Raw genomic sequence first — 15000 nt, forward strand, 5'->3', positions numbered from 1 at the left:
CCTAAAAAAATGACAGAAAATCCTAAAAACACCCTAAAATCCCAGCAACGTCCTCTAATCTTAAAAAGATCCTAAAATTCCCAAAATGTCCTAAAATGTTAGAAACATCTTGCAATATTAGAAATGTCCTAAAATTTTAAAAATATCCTAAAATCTGAAATATGTCTTAGAATCTTAGAAATGTCCAAAATCTTGTAAATGTCCTAAAATCATTGAGATGTCCTAAAATTTTAAAAATGTCCTAAAATCTTAGAAATGTCCTTAAATAAAAAAAATAAAAACAGATAAAATAAAAAATGTTTTTACATTTTTTAAAAACATCCTTAAAATGAAATGAATGAAATGTCTTTCTGTCTGTCTCTCTCTGTCTCTGTCTCTGTCTCTGTCTGTCTGTCTCTTTAGGAGCCATTTTGGACTCGGTTCAGCTCGGGTGCTTCAAACTCGGTCAAGCTCGTCTCAACACGAGACACAACTTCCGGTCAAGATTATCAAAATAAAAGCCTCCGGTGTTGATTCTTCCTTGGCTGACTGCCATCATCATCTTCATCTTCATCTTCATCATCATCTTCATCTTCATCTTCATCATCATCTTCATCACCATCATCATCTTCATCATCACCACAAAGAGACAGAACGAAAACAAAAGTAATAAAAACAACTTGAAAGAGACTCAAAGACGCTAAACGACCACAAAACTCAAAAAAATGACAATGAAACTACAGGAAAGAACAAAGACACACAAAACAACCACAAAAAACACACAAAAAGTACAAAAGAACACACAAAGCGACCACGAAAAGACACAAAAACATCGAATGAAAACAAACACAAAATAACAACAAAACTACGCAAAGCGACCAAAAAAAAAACAACAAAGAACCAAAAAAGTCCACAAAACAAACAAAATGAAAAAAGAAACATGCAACACGACAGAACGACCACAGAGAGACTCGAAACGGCAACAAAAACGCACAAAAAGTACACAAAATACAAAAACAACCCCAAAAAACACTAAGAGACACAAAAACATGAAAGCAGAAACACAAAACACACACAAAAACATTTTTGTTTTTTGTTCAGTTTTGTGTCATAATATATCCACAATGTCTCATTATGTGTCCACAATGTCTCATCATGTGTCCATGGTGTCTCATCTTATATCTACATTATCTTATTATGTATCCACAGTGTCTCATTGTGTGTCTGCAATTTCTCATTGTGTGTCCATGTCTGTGGGACATTTTGCACCGAACAGATCTGACGGTCTCCTGTAGCCTCCTCAGATCCGGGTCCCTGTGTGTCCCCTGTGTGTCCACTGGGACTGCCGTTTTATTTTGAAATCGGAAGCCGGTGATGTGGGTCCGGTGTGCGCGCGCTGACACACCGTCCTGCCTGCTTGTCCCCAGCAGCCCCGAGCAGAGAGAGGAGGAGACACGGAGAGGAGGAGACACGGAGAGGAGGAGACAGACAGGGGGAGACAGACAGGAGAGAGCGGGGAGCAGGAGAGCTGCTCTGCGGGCTGGCTGCACACCTCCAGCGGCCTCTTCGTCACTGTGAGCCGGGCTGAGGCGCCGCGGTGTCCGCCCCGCACGGCTCCTGATCCGCTGGGAACTTCTCCGGAGAGCCGTGCGGGTCTGCTGCGACTTGGAGGAGGAAGGGGAGGAAGCTGGCTGGATTATAACACACTATACACACACACACACACACACACACACACTACACACTACACACACAAAGCCCCCCGGAGCAGCGCGCTGTCCCGGGGCCCGGGCCTGGCTGCGGGTCGCGCTGGTTTTACGCAGCGCCTCTTGGACTCGTCTTTTAAATGTTGGAGGAGGACGCGGAGGCCAGCAGGACTGAACCCGGCGGCGCAGCGGCGGCCGCCTCCGACTAGAGGGAATATGTGGCTCTCGTGGCTGACTTGTGCACTCGTGCTGGGAACTTTGTGTGCAGGTAAGCGGCCGGCGCGAGTGTGCGCGGCTCTGCGCTCCGCATCACCGCAGCCCGCCGCGCGGCGAGGCTGCTCCTCACCCGCTGCAAACACCTACTCCTGCACATTGTGTGTGTGTGTGTGTGTGTGTGTGTGTGTGTGTGTGTGTGTGTGTGTGTGTAGCAGCTCGCGGGGTTTCATGATTTTCTGCAGGAACATTTCAGCGTCTGCAGCATCATGTGGGTTTATTGTCTGGCTCGCTCTGTCTCTCTCCGTGTCCTCATTTTGCACCCAAATGCGCCTACAGTGCGTGTGTTTGCGCGCGCGCGTGTGTGTGTGCGGGTAAGAGTGTGAACACAGGGAGAACATGTGAGGACACGCGGCTGGTTTTGGATCGTCGCTCTGCAGGAGTCACTTGAGTCCAGCCTGCATTTGCATTCACCGTGTTTGGCTGCAGCGCGCGCGTGTGAGTCTGTGTGTGTGTGTGTGTGGTTGCAGGCTGCTCCATTGTCTGCTCAGGCATGCAGGCGGATCAATAATCGATCAGCAGCGCGCTAACAGAGAGCTCGAGCCTCGGAAATCACCGGACACATTTGTCGTTTTCCATTTTTCCTCCTTCTCGTCTGCACGCGCTCCTCGGTACCGTCCTCGCGCGATTTACTACGGGCGGATGAATGGAGCTCGTGCAGCCCGGTCATGTGGCCTCGTAGTAGTGGAGGAGAGGAGGCGTGTGCGCGTGCGTGCTGGAAAAATACTACATAAACGCGCACGTGATGTGTGCAGGCTGCAAGTGTGTATGTGTGTGTGTGTGTGTGTGTGTGTGTGTTTTAGGGACATTTTAAAGATCGTGAACTGTGAAACCAGCACGGAGACTCATCAGCTCTTTGTCTCTGCAGAGTTTTGAAGAAAATATGTTGGTACATTTAGTTTTGTTTACATTATTTTGGTGGGTTTTTTTTAAAGAAAAAATGCATTTTTGTTGAAACACGTTTGGTGATTTTTTTTTCTGTAAACAATCGGTTAATCTTTCTCTGAAACAATATTGGAGAACTTTCTTTTTTTATTTTTAAAAGAAAAAAACAGCATTTTTTCTCAACATTTTTGGTGATTTAAAAACTTTTAAAATATTTGGTGATTTGTTTTCTTTAACTTTTGTGGCAAAATCTGTTAAAAAACACATGATTTTATTTCCCTTTAAAACATTTAGATTTTTAAAGAAAAAAAGGATTTTTGCAAAAACATTTTGGCAATTTCGTTTAAAAATCTGTATACATTACAGATTTCAGTTTTCATTACAGGTTGATAATTTTCCTGCAGTGAGTTTGAGTTTTTATACTCTATATTTCTGTGGTATTTGATATTACTACAGTGAGTATTAATAAGAGCATTTTGGTTGTTATTAACTCTCTGATGCTCCACAGTGTTTATACTCAAATAATATTATAATACTACTTTATTTATTTAATATGTGGAATTATTCTGACCCGATGGTTTTTATTTCATGTTATATTTTCAACAATATTTCAGCTGATTGGCCTCCAACAGTTTTAGTGTTTAAATTATTCTTCTGTAGTAACAGATGCAAGGTGTGTGTGTGTGTGTGTGTGTGTGTGTGTGTGTGTGTGTGTGTTATTGATCAGGAGGTGCAGCTGTGAGCAGCAGCAAACCTTTTTCTCCTCAGCAGCTGATAAATATTCTCTTTGTTCCGACTGTACAAACCTGCTGCTGCAGCTCTTTAGGGCTCACACACACACACACACACACACACACACACACACACGAGAAACTGCACCACAGCAGTCTGATGATAAACTGTACATGCAGCGTCCATACAGTCATCAAGAAACCTGAAAGTTTTGGAAAAGTTTGGAATTTTATTTCACAAACCTGCATAATAACACATGATGTGTTCAAGGACTGTCAGAAATTTTAAAATCCAGTGATCACCTGATCCATATCAGTAAACAAATCCTGGGTGAGGACATCACTGTAATGATGCTGAAACTGCAGCCGCACGATCACATGATCAGCGGTGATATTTGGCCCTGATTGGACGTTTGTGAGTGAAATGCATCCTGGGAGTTGTAGGTTTTTTTTTTTTTGCACAGCTTTATTTTACAAAAATATTTACAAAATATGTCAACCAGACATACGTGAGAGCACAAATACACTGACATTCTACACAGAACATCATAAATAATAAAAAAAACCTTTAAAAGTGGACACAGACATAAACTAAATCAGGAGTTTCGCCAAACAAGAAAAGACAGAAAGAACCTAAACATTTTTGTGATGTTCACAGTTGGCAGGTTTCCATCACAGATTTACTCAAAACCTAAGCAATATATTTGAAATTTGGATAAAACCTCATCGAGCAAAAAAAACCCAACATTTTTTTTGCGTTAAACAGGATTTTTTTTTAACTCACATGTTTCCGTTAGACGTGTTTTATATTTCAGTTTGTGAGGTTGAGGGTTTTTGGAAACCCGCCTGCTGATTTGTCTGTAAAATGAGAACTAAAGCAACAATCTGCAGCCAGAAATAACTGGAAGCGGCTCTGATTTGGGAAAAAGGCCCCAGTTTGCACCAGACCAGTCTCCCCATTATGTTTGTTTGTGTTTTTTTATGTTTGTGTTTTTGTTTCTGATCACGTTTGTGTGATGTTTTCGGAGCTTCGTCTGGCTCATTCTGAACGAACACCATGTCTCAGAAACATTTTGAATACGTCAATGTTGTTATTGCTGCTTTTGTTGTTGTTGTTGTTGTTGTTGTTGTTGTAGTTGTTGATATTATAGTTTTTATCATAGTTGTTATAGTTGTTATTATAGTTGTTGTTGCTGCTGTTGTTGTAGTTGTTGTTGTTGTTGTAGTTGTTGTTGTAGTAGTTGTTGTTGTTGTTGTTTTTGTTGTTGTAGTTGTTGTTATTATAGTAGTTGTTGTTGTTTCTGTTGTTGTAGTTGTTGTTATTATAGTTGTTGCTGCTGTTATTGTAGTTGTTATTATAGTTGTTGTTGCTTCTGTTGTTGTAGTTGTTGTTATTATAGTTGTTGTTGTTGCTGGTGTTGTTTTTGTTGTTGTAGTTGTTGTTGTTGCTGCTGCTGTTGTTTTTGTTGTTGTAGTTGTTATTATAGTTGTTGTTGCTTCTGTTGTTGTAGTTGTTGTTGTTATAGTTGTTGTTGTAGTTGTTGTTATCATAGTTGTTGTTGTTGCTGTTGTTTTTGTTGTAGTTGTTATTATAGTTGTTGTTGTTGTTGCTTCTGTTGTTGTAGTTGTTGTTATCATAATTGTTGTTGCTGCTGCTGTTGTTTTTGTTGTTGTAGTTGTTGTTATTATAGTTGTTGTTGCTTCTGTTGTTGTAGTTGTTGTTATTATAGTTGTTGTTGTAGTTGTTGTTATCATAGTTGTTGTTGTTGCTGTTGTTGTTTTTGTTGTTGTAGTTATTATAGTTGTTGTTGCTTCTGTTGTTGTAGTTGTTGTTATTATAGTTGTTGTTGTTGCTGCTGTTATTGTAGTTGTTGTTATTATAGTTGTTGTTGTTGCTGTTGTTGTTTTTGTTGTTGTAGTTGTTATTATAGTTGTTGTTGTTGCTTCTGTTGTTGTAGTTGTTGTTATTATAGTTGTTGTTGTTGCTGCTGTTATTGTAGTTGTTGTTATTATAGTTGTTGTTGTTGCTTCTGTTGTTGTAGTTGTTGTTATTATAGTTGTTGTTGTTGCTTCTGTTGTTGTAGTTGTTGTTGCTTCTGTTGTTGTAGTTGTTGTTATTATAGTTGTTGTTGCTTCTGTTGTTGTAGTTGTTATTATAGTTGTTGTTGTTGCTGCTGTTATTGTAGTTGTTGTTATTATAGTTGTTGTTGTTGCTTCTGTTGTTGTAGTTGTTGTTGTTATTATAGTTGTTATCATAGTTGTTGTTGCTGTTGTTGTTTTTGTTTTTGTTGTTGTTATTATAGTTGTTGTTGTTGTTGCTGCTGTTGTTGTTGTTATAGTTGTTGTTGTTGTTGTGGTGTATTGGTGTGTGGTGGAGTGGTGTATCAGTGCCCTCTCGGTGCTGCGACTCCCGGCAGGCCCTGGACACCAGCGGGGGTGCATGATGGGGGATGGGCTGCTGCAGCTCGGGGCAGGATTTAAAGGGCCAGCGTCTGTTTTTTTCTCCTCACAGCTCGCAAAGATTGATGACTGGGGTCAAGGGAGGGGGTGGGGGGGGGGTGGTGGGGGGTTAGGAGCAGACTCAGAGGGAGAAACGGCGCTCCGGTTAGAAACCAGGGCCGACGTGGCGTGGAGCTGGAGCAGCGTTTGATTTCTTCACCTGCATCAGCAGCCTGTAAAACACAAACGTCAGCAGAAGGTTTCAGAGAGAAACGGCTGAAGATGAAAGCAGCAGATCATCACAGCAGCATGGCGTCTGCGCAGTTATCGGACGGGTTTGATTCAAACGTTCAGGTGCTCGTCAGGATGGACCCCTGAAGTGAAAAAGACAACTGGAGACGTTATGTTTTCGGGTTGTCTGTCCGTCTCATTCTCGTGAACACAATATCTCAAAAACTCTGTGAGGAGACGTCATTAGTGCAAACGTCCACTGGGACTCAAGAATAACATGATGGCGATGTATGTGATCATGAGACTGTCAGGCCCTGAGAGAGCGTGAACATCCTGCAGGCCAGAAAACAAAATGAGAGCGTTTCCATGAAAATGGAGAAGCACAGCTGCAGCAGAAAACGTCCTAAAATCTGAGAAACAATCAAAAAATCATAGAAAGTATCTAAAATCTGAGAAACGTCCTAAAATCTGAGAAATGTCCTAAAATTCTAGAAACACCTTAAAATCTGAAAGATGTCCTTATATCCAAGAAACGTCCTAAAATCCTAGAAAGTATCTAAAATCGTAGAAATGATCTAAAATCTGTGAAATTTCCTAAAATTCTGGAAAGATCTTAAAATCCTTGAAATGTCCTGGAAGTTGAAGAGACGCGATGTGACGTGGATCTGTCTGTGTTGCTTCTCAGGTTTTTAATTTTGATGTGTAAGGTGCAGTGTGTTTCTGCAGCCTGATATCGCCGTTATTCTTTAACACGCGGTTTGTTGTATCTCAGCAGAATCCTGAGAGCAGCAGCGTACACGAACCTCTGACACCTCACCAGATCTTTCAAAAGCACGTGAATTATGCAACAGTATAGTGGGAAAGTATTTTTTTTTAGTCAAATACAAATAAAACAACAAGGAAATTATTTGAAAAAATGCTTTTAAATTAAAGATATTCTGTGAAACAATTAAATGTATAGTTATGATAAACTTAAACATACTTCTCTGGCTTCACACTGGGACTGAGCGGCCAGCAGGGGGCAGGATATCAGCTGTCTGTGCATGGAAAGGCAGATTTCAAACTGCTGCCAAAACTTCACTCATTAAGACTAAACTCTGAGAATCTGCATATTTCATCCAGACAGCAGAGAGATGCTGATCGTTTGTTTTTTGCAAAGATTGATTTGATCCAAAAGTGAAAAACTGATGTTTAAAGATGTAGTTTTCCCACAGACTGCAACAGTTCACACGAGGACAGAATTCAAAATGCTGCCAAAAATTCACTTTGACAGCAACATTTGTCATTTTTCATGAACATGAAGATTTATTTAGCAAGGATGTATATGTTTACAGTCAAACATTTTAGCGACCGTGGGATCGATTTTTGATGAATCAAAAATCTGTGTGGACGTTTTGTGTCGGACAGTCTGAAGACGCCCTGCGGCAGGTTTGGAGTCGACTGAGTTTGATAGTTTTTGATAAAAACAGAGTGGTGGACTTCATTTGTACCACAGCGAAGGAACAAAAGTTTGACGTCATGGAACCTGGACCTGTGTGCAAAGTTTGGTTTATTTTAAGTAGGGAAGTCCTTATATATATATAAAGCCGCTTAATTTTCAGCTGGTGTTTCTTTAAGTGGTGTGTGTGCAGTCACAGAGCTGCAGAGCTGCTTTACACTCGGCGCTCTGTGACATTAACGGCTGGAGCTCAGCTGACCCCCCGCGGAGGTCTCTTTGTGCCGTCAGACCGTCACATGTTGCAGAATAACACTGTGTTTGGGACGCTGCAGGCTGAACTGAACCTGGCTCTCCTCACAGCCAGCGCTCTCCTGCAGACCGGGTTTTATCTGAGAGGAGTTTGTTTTAGCGTCACAGTTTTCTTGAGCAGTTTGAAGATTTTTCGGGAGGCGTGAGCGTGTTGGAATCCGGCGTCAGGAGGGACTCGATGAGAATATAAATGAGGCAGTCAGTCAGGGCTCGGCGCTCCTGCTGTGGAGGAAAAGTGCTCTTTGTCGAGTCAAACCTCAGTTTGAGCTTTTGCACCAGATGCTCCGAGTCAGAACCAGCGGCCAATCAAACGGCACGTCTGCTTCCACGCCGACTCAGCAGAATGTGTTCAGGCCCGCGTCGCGTCTCCACGGCGTTTAAATCAAACACATGGGAAGGTCAACGGGTTACTGTTAATCTGCCGAGAATGTTTCTGAATGCTTACATGTTGGTGCACAGCGGTGATACGGCCAAATCTGGCCCCTGATAGGGCCCCCGGTGGCCCCCCAATCATTTTCTAATTGAAAATAAAAGTAAGACACTGTGGATAGTTTTGTCCTTTTAGTCTCCATAAGGTGTCCGAGTGCATAAAACAGCATCAAAATAGAGCTTGTTGATCAAAAAAAGAGCCAGAGGAGGATCCCCCACACCCCCGACAGAGGACACAGCTGAGACACTCACGTCCTGAAGTCTTAGAAATGTCCTAAAATCCAACAAATGTCCAAAAATCCTAAAAATGTCAGAAAGTCCTAGAAAAGACGGAAATCTTAGAAATGTCCTAAAATCTGAGAAACGTACTAAAGTTTCAGAATTGTCCTAAACTCTGAGAAACATCCAGAAATCCTCATCATAAAATTCTTGAAATATCCTAAAATCCTAGAAACATGTCTGGGGCTGCTGCCCTAAAGGCTCCTTCCTTCTCCTCGGGATCATGAACTCTCTTTATTTTTAAGGAGTTCCTCAGGGACGCGTGTCGGATCCCCGGCAGTTTCAGGACTTTGTGGTATGTGGTCCGCGCTGCAGCAGCACATACCTGCAGCAGGAAGAGGCGAGCTGTCAGCGCAGCTTTACGAGCAGAGCGGGGAGACGCAGGCTCGTAAAGGGAGGCGGGGGAGAGGGGTGAGGGAGGTCCAGGGGAGCACCATGAGAGAACAGTGTGTACTCTGCCCTTCATAGTAGTTTGTTCAGTAATTACTTATGTTTGGAAATCAAATGATTGTTTTTGTAAACATACGATCATTGCTGATCAAACTGAATGATTCTTTCTGAAATTGTTTGTGGTTAAAAAACATTTTTGACACTGTTTAATCTGGTTTGTGCCCTTTTTGTCTAAAGCAGATGAGCATCAGTGATGAAAGATTACTGGTGATTAAAAATATATTTTGTGTATTTTGAATTGTTGGATGGTTTTAGTGCAGTTTGAGACTTTTCATACATTAGGCCGCTGAGCCGCGAGCAGTCTGCTACGACATATAAAACAAATTTTATGGCCGGGACCATCACCATAACACACACACACACACGGTGAAACACATGCAGTCATTAGCAGAGAGCTGGTGATGTGGTGTTTATTCTGGCAGCAGCAGTCGCAGCACTGAAACGTCATTTTATCAGCAGTAATAATGTGATATTAACCCTTTGACACCCGGAGCGACGTCACTTTTCTTGTGCTGCTTTCAGACGACTTTCACAAGATTTGAGACCTTTGAACCGTCAGCAAAGTGGTGCCACTTCTATCAGAAACGCGAAGAAAAGGAAAGGAGCAGCTCGATGCGAAATGTTCCACAAAATGCAAGAAATTAATTCGTTTAGAGAATTAAAAAAAATGTTCTCAGGAGAAAAAAAAGTGGAAAATCTAGCATATTTAATTTACCATATCTATCAATTTACTTTTTTTTTGTTTTTACTCTTTTTAACCATTTTGATCATGCTCAGGCACTTTTTAAAAGTTCTTTTTCTTGTGTGTTTTTATACTTTATTATTTTCCTTTTTTTCTTACTTTTTTAGGTTTCTTTTAAAACCAACTTTGTACTAATTTTTGGATTTTTTTTAAAAAATATTATTTTCTTGCCTTCTCCGCGTGTTTGCATATTCAAGCCAGTTTGCTCAGGTTCCAAAGGGTTAACAGCTGGATAGCTGCAGTAAAAACAGCCTCGCTGGGTTTTCTTGGAGGTCAGCAGTTAACAGAGATCACAGTGCTGTTTTATGTCTCTGACACCTGATGGACACTAAAAGGACAAAAACTATTCAGTGTCAATCTCTTTATTTTTACTGTCAATTAGAAAATGTTTGGGGGGCCACCAGGGGCCCTTTCAGGGGCCAGATTTGGCCGGTGGGCCACAGGTTGAGTATCAGTGGTGCAGAGTAACAGCAGTAAAAGGCAGAGTGGCTCTGCGCTGTTTTTGGGGGGTTAAAGACAGATGGGGGGAGGGGGGGCGGCTCCCAGGGGCCCAGACAGCCCCCCCATTTGTTTGGTCTGTCCCTCGAGGACCAGAGGAATGACTCTCCCTGCTGCCATTTGTCCGGGGCCGGGGGCCCGCTCTGGGACTTTGTGTGTGTGTGTGTGTGTGTCTGTGTCTCTCTCTCTCTCTCTCTCCCCTGTCTGGTCTCAGTGACGGGGGCAGATGTTGTCTGGACAACAATAACAAAACACACACACACACACACACACACACACACACACACACACACACACACACACACACACACACACACTGATGCTGGCTTCTTATCTGTGAAAAAGGTTTTTCGAACTGTAATTCTGAATTTTGAGGTTAATTCTTCAGTAATTATATTATAGTTTATAGTAATAAAATATATTTTTTGACCAGAGTTTAAAAATAATCTGTGTTTTAGTTAAAAGTGGAGGAATCAAACGAGTGTTGGTGCAAAAAAAGGGAGACGTGTCAAACAATTCTTGAAACACTGTGAAGACACATATTTTCATTTCTGTTTTTAGTGGCGGGGCATAAAACTTAAAATGATTTTGCATTATTTAATGCTGACTTTTAAAGAAAACATGCCTTCTACATCCCCAGATTTGCCTTTTTCTTTTTCTTTTATTTTTTTATGTGATTAAAAAACTATTTTGTATTTTTGTTTTTTTTTCTAGAAATTTTTTTGATGATTGTTTTTTTTGCAAATGTTGATTTAAAAATATAAATATTATTGGTGAATTTTTTCCTTTTGCAAGTTTTATTGACTTTATAATAAAACATCGTCCAAAGCCGCAGACCCCCACGTTTGTAAGGCTTGTTTTCTTAACATATTTTTGCCAATTTTTTTCTATTTATTAATTTTTTTTTCTTTAAAACGTTTTTCTTGAAACATTTCGGTGATTTTTTTCTTTTGTAATCTTTAATTTTTCAACAAAAAAAATGTTTTCTTCATACATTTTTGTTGAGTTTTTCTTTTTATTTAAAGATGTAAACACATACACGCATTTAGTTTCAGGGCTCTTTAAAAAACATTTGGGGCTGAAGCCTCGGACGCTGAGGACACAGACGCGCAGATGCCGACCGTCACTCAGATTCCAGTACGACCAGCATCTGTGCCGAACGTGTCCGCGGTTCCCATGGGAACCAGCTGACAGATGGCTGCTGGTTTAAGAAGGAATCTGCAAAAAGCATAAATATACGACGAGAAGGTGCGAGGACGTGAGCCGGAGGAGGTCAGGAGGGAGGGATGCAGAGGGAAGAAAAGTAAAAAATGTTTTTCAAACAGTATTTGCAGCGAAGCGTCCTTTTGAGGCGGGACGGCGTCTGAACGTGTCCCGTGCGTGGACTCGGACGGACGTCTCAAACCAGTGAAGTTTTCACAGCTGAGCCGAACTCGACTTTCTCTCGTAAACTCGTCATCAAACTCGCTTCATTCCAACTCCACAGAAACAAAATCTCACACACACAGAAAACACACTTTTAACCGATCAGCAGCTGCGCTTTGGTCCAAAGAAACGAGTTCAAAACAGGCCGTTATTCCCCACGCTCTCTGCTTTTATCATTTCAGGATGTTTCCAAGATTAATGACGTTTCTCTTTAGGACACTTTTTAGGATTGTAGGACTTTTCTAGGATTTGAGGTCGTTTCTTGCATATTAGGACCTTTTTCAGATTGAGGACATTTTTTAGTATTTTAGGACGTTTTCAGGATTTTCAGACATTTCTAGGATTTCAGGACATTTATGCATTTTGGGGTGTTTCTTTGATTTAAGGACATTTCTAGGATTCCGTTATGTCTCTGTCTCTGATGTCCTTCACTCGTGTCCGTGGTGGCGTGCTGGTTGGTGGGTTAGTGCGTCTGTAGTTTGAGCTCTGAGAATCGGCGAAACTTCGTCTTTTTCTGCTCGCGTTGTTTTGATACAAAGCTGGTTAAGATAATTCGGTGAAGCTTTCCTTTGGTTTTGTGGTTTCGTGGTTTCGGATCAGGTGAGACTGAAGTGAAAGTGAGGACGGACGGACGGGCGGAGCTGCGGAGCGAGATTCTGTCTTTTTGTCCCGTCTCTGCAGCCGTGAGGCCGTCTGAGAGGTCAGCTCTATTGTCTGCAGCGCCGAGCGCCGTCAGGCCGAGCACACAGTGATGGATGGCACTCACAGCTGTGTGTGTGTGTGTGTGTGTGTGTGTGTGAGTGTGTGTGTGTGTCTGAGTGTGTGTGAGTGTGTGTGTGTGTGTGTGTGTGTGTGTGTGTGTGTGTGAGTGTGTGTGTGTGTGTGTGTGTGTGTGTGTGTGTGTGTGTGTGTGTGTGTCTGAGTGTGTGTGTGTGTGTGTGTGTGTGTGTGTGTGTGTGTGTGTGTGTGTGTGAGTGTGTGTGAGTGTGTGAGTGTGTGTGTGAGTGTGTGTGTGTGTGAGTGTGTGAGTGTGTGTGTGTGTGAGTGTGTGTGAGTGTGTGTGTGAGTGTGTGAGTGTGTGTGAGTGTGTGAGTGTGTGTGTGTGTGTGTGTGTGTGTGTGTGTGTGTGTGTGTGTGTGTGTGAGTGTGTGAGTGTGTGAGTGTGTGTGTGTGTGTGTGTGTGTGTGTGAGTGTGTGAGTGTGTGTGAGTGTGTGTGTGTGTGTGTGTGTGTGTGTGTGTGTGTGTGTGTGTGTGTGTGAGTGTGTGAGTGTGTGTGTGTGTGTGAGTGTGTGTGTGTGTGTGTGAGTGTGTGAGTGTGTGTGTGTGTGAGTGTGTGAGTGTGTGTGTGAGTGTGTGAGTGTGTGTGAGTGTGTGTGAGTGTGTGAGTGTGTGTGTGAGTGTGTGAGTGAGATGTGGTTAAAGACGAGCTCTGGTTCTTTCTCCTCCTCTTATCATTTTCACTTCAAGCGGTTCAGCAGCGTCGAGGCTATAAATAGAGGCTGTGTGTGTGTGTGTGTGTGTGTGTGTGTGTGTGTGTTTGGGGAGGGGAAGCCCGTTTTGGGATCCAGCTGGACGGGCGCCAGGCCTTGGCAGAGAGGAGGAGAGTGTGAAGGGCCGGCGGTCACGGCAGAATTCAGACAGCGGAGAATAAATCTGAGCAAGTTTCTGCTCAACTTTATCCAAACTTTGACAAAAACAAAAATCACGCCGCTGACCGACACCGAGCCAAGCTCCTCGTGACATCACTTCCTGTCCAGCAGCGGAGGAAGAATTATTCACATCCTTTACTTCAGCAAAAGTACTATTACCACACTGTAAAAATACTCCACTACAAGTACAAGTACTGCATCCAAAACATGACTCAAAGCTCCAGAGTTTAGAGCAGAGATCCTGCACAATGACGGGGGGCCAGGGGCCAGTCACAGCGGCCCCGAACATGTGTCTAGGATTTTAGGACATTAACAGAATTTTGGGACATTTCTGGAACTTTAGGACATTTCTCGTACTTTAGGATGTTTCTTGGATTTTAGAACATTTTTAGGATTGTAGAACTTTTCTACGATTCTGCAAAGTTTCTTACATATTAGGACGTTTCTCTGATTTTTCGTACATTTTTAAGATTTTGAGACATTTCCAAGATTTCTGTCTTGATATTTGCAGCTCAGCTCCTACAATAAGTCTAAAATACACTGTGGAAACTAAATAGTTACATTCAGACTGTTCAGGTCCAAAAATGCTCCATTGAAACCCATTCAAACTGACATTTTTGATCCCACAGCCATCAGAGCAGAAAAACAGGACTTGTATTATTTCTGGGTGTCATTCTGGGCTTTTGACTCTGAATTTGTCATTTTGACTATTTTCCACCTGATGAGGTCATTTTGACCATATTTGGCATATGGAGGAAATACATGCTATTTCCACTAGGTGACCTGTCACAGTCAATGTAGCTGCTGATCACTGACATATCCCAGACTGTCAGCAGCTACACTCACACACTGACATATCCCAGACTGTCAGCAGCTACACTCACACACTGACATATCCCAGACTGTCAGCAGCTACACTCACACACTGACATATCCCAGACTGTCAGCAGCTACACTCACACACTGACATATCCCAGACTGTCAGCAGCTACACTCACACACTGAGGAGGAGGAGACTCAGTATCATTTGTATTATTCATCTAAAAACATAGCGGCATCATGACAAAAACCTGGCATTTGAAGGGTTAAAATTCTGAACATTGAATGAATATATAATATTTATGATTAGGACTGATGTCGGATAAAAATTAACTCAATGAAAGTAGAAAATCATGTTAATGTTTGATATTTTTAAAGCTTGATTTTGAAAAATGCATTTTGTGTGCAGAGCGATGTGAGTGTGTGATATCAAAGCGGGCACTGAGGGGTTAAACACTGGTGTCGGCCCAGAACTCCGTGTATGTGTGTGTGTGTGTGTGTGAGATCATGACCTCTTGCATGTGAATATCACTGAGCCATTTAATGATATGTGTGTGTGAGACGTTCCCATGGTCCTGCGTCTCATGCACAGCCCTGTGATCTCTGTAACATATTCACACACACACACACACACACACACACACACACACACACACTCACTCACACGGGCATCTGGCAGGCCAAAGTGTGTGTGTGTGTGTGTGACCCCTGACCTTC

General features: G+C 42.2%; 1 protein-coding gene across 1 annotated transcript in view; it reads left to right on the forward strand.

Annotated features, from left to right (window-relative positions):
• The first annotated feature begins 416 nt into the window (after positions 1-416).
• Positions 417-15000, forward strand: part of acvr2ba (activin A receptor type 2Ba) — a 32256-nt gene continuing 17672 nt past the window's right edge. Inside the window, exon 1 of the mRNA XM_088071822.1 lies at positions 417-1953. Coding sequence (XP_087927948.1) covers positions 1902-1953 — 52 coding nt within the window. The 5' untranslated portion in view covers positions 417-1901. The remainder of the gene's footprint in view (positions 1954-15000) is intronic.

Source organism: Plectropomus leopardus, chromosome 21 (assembly GCF_026936395.1).
Source record: "Plectropomus leopardus strain MGB_pleo_1.0 chromosome 21, ASM2693639v1, whole genome shotgun sequence".
NCBI classification, from domain to species: Eukaryota; Metazoa; Chordata; class Actinopteri; order Perciformes; family Serranidae; genus Plectropomus; species Plectropomus leopardus.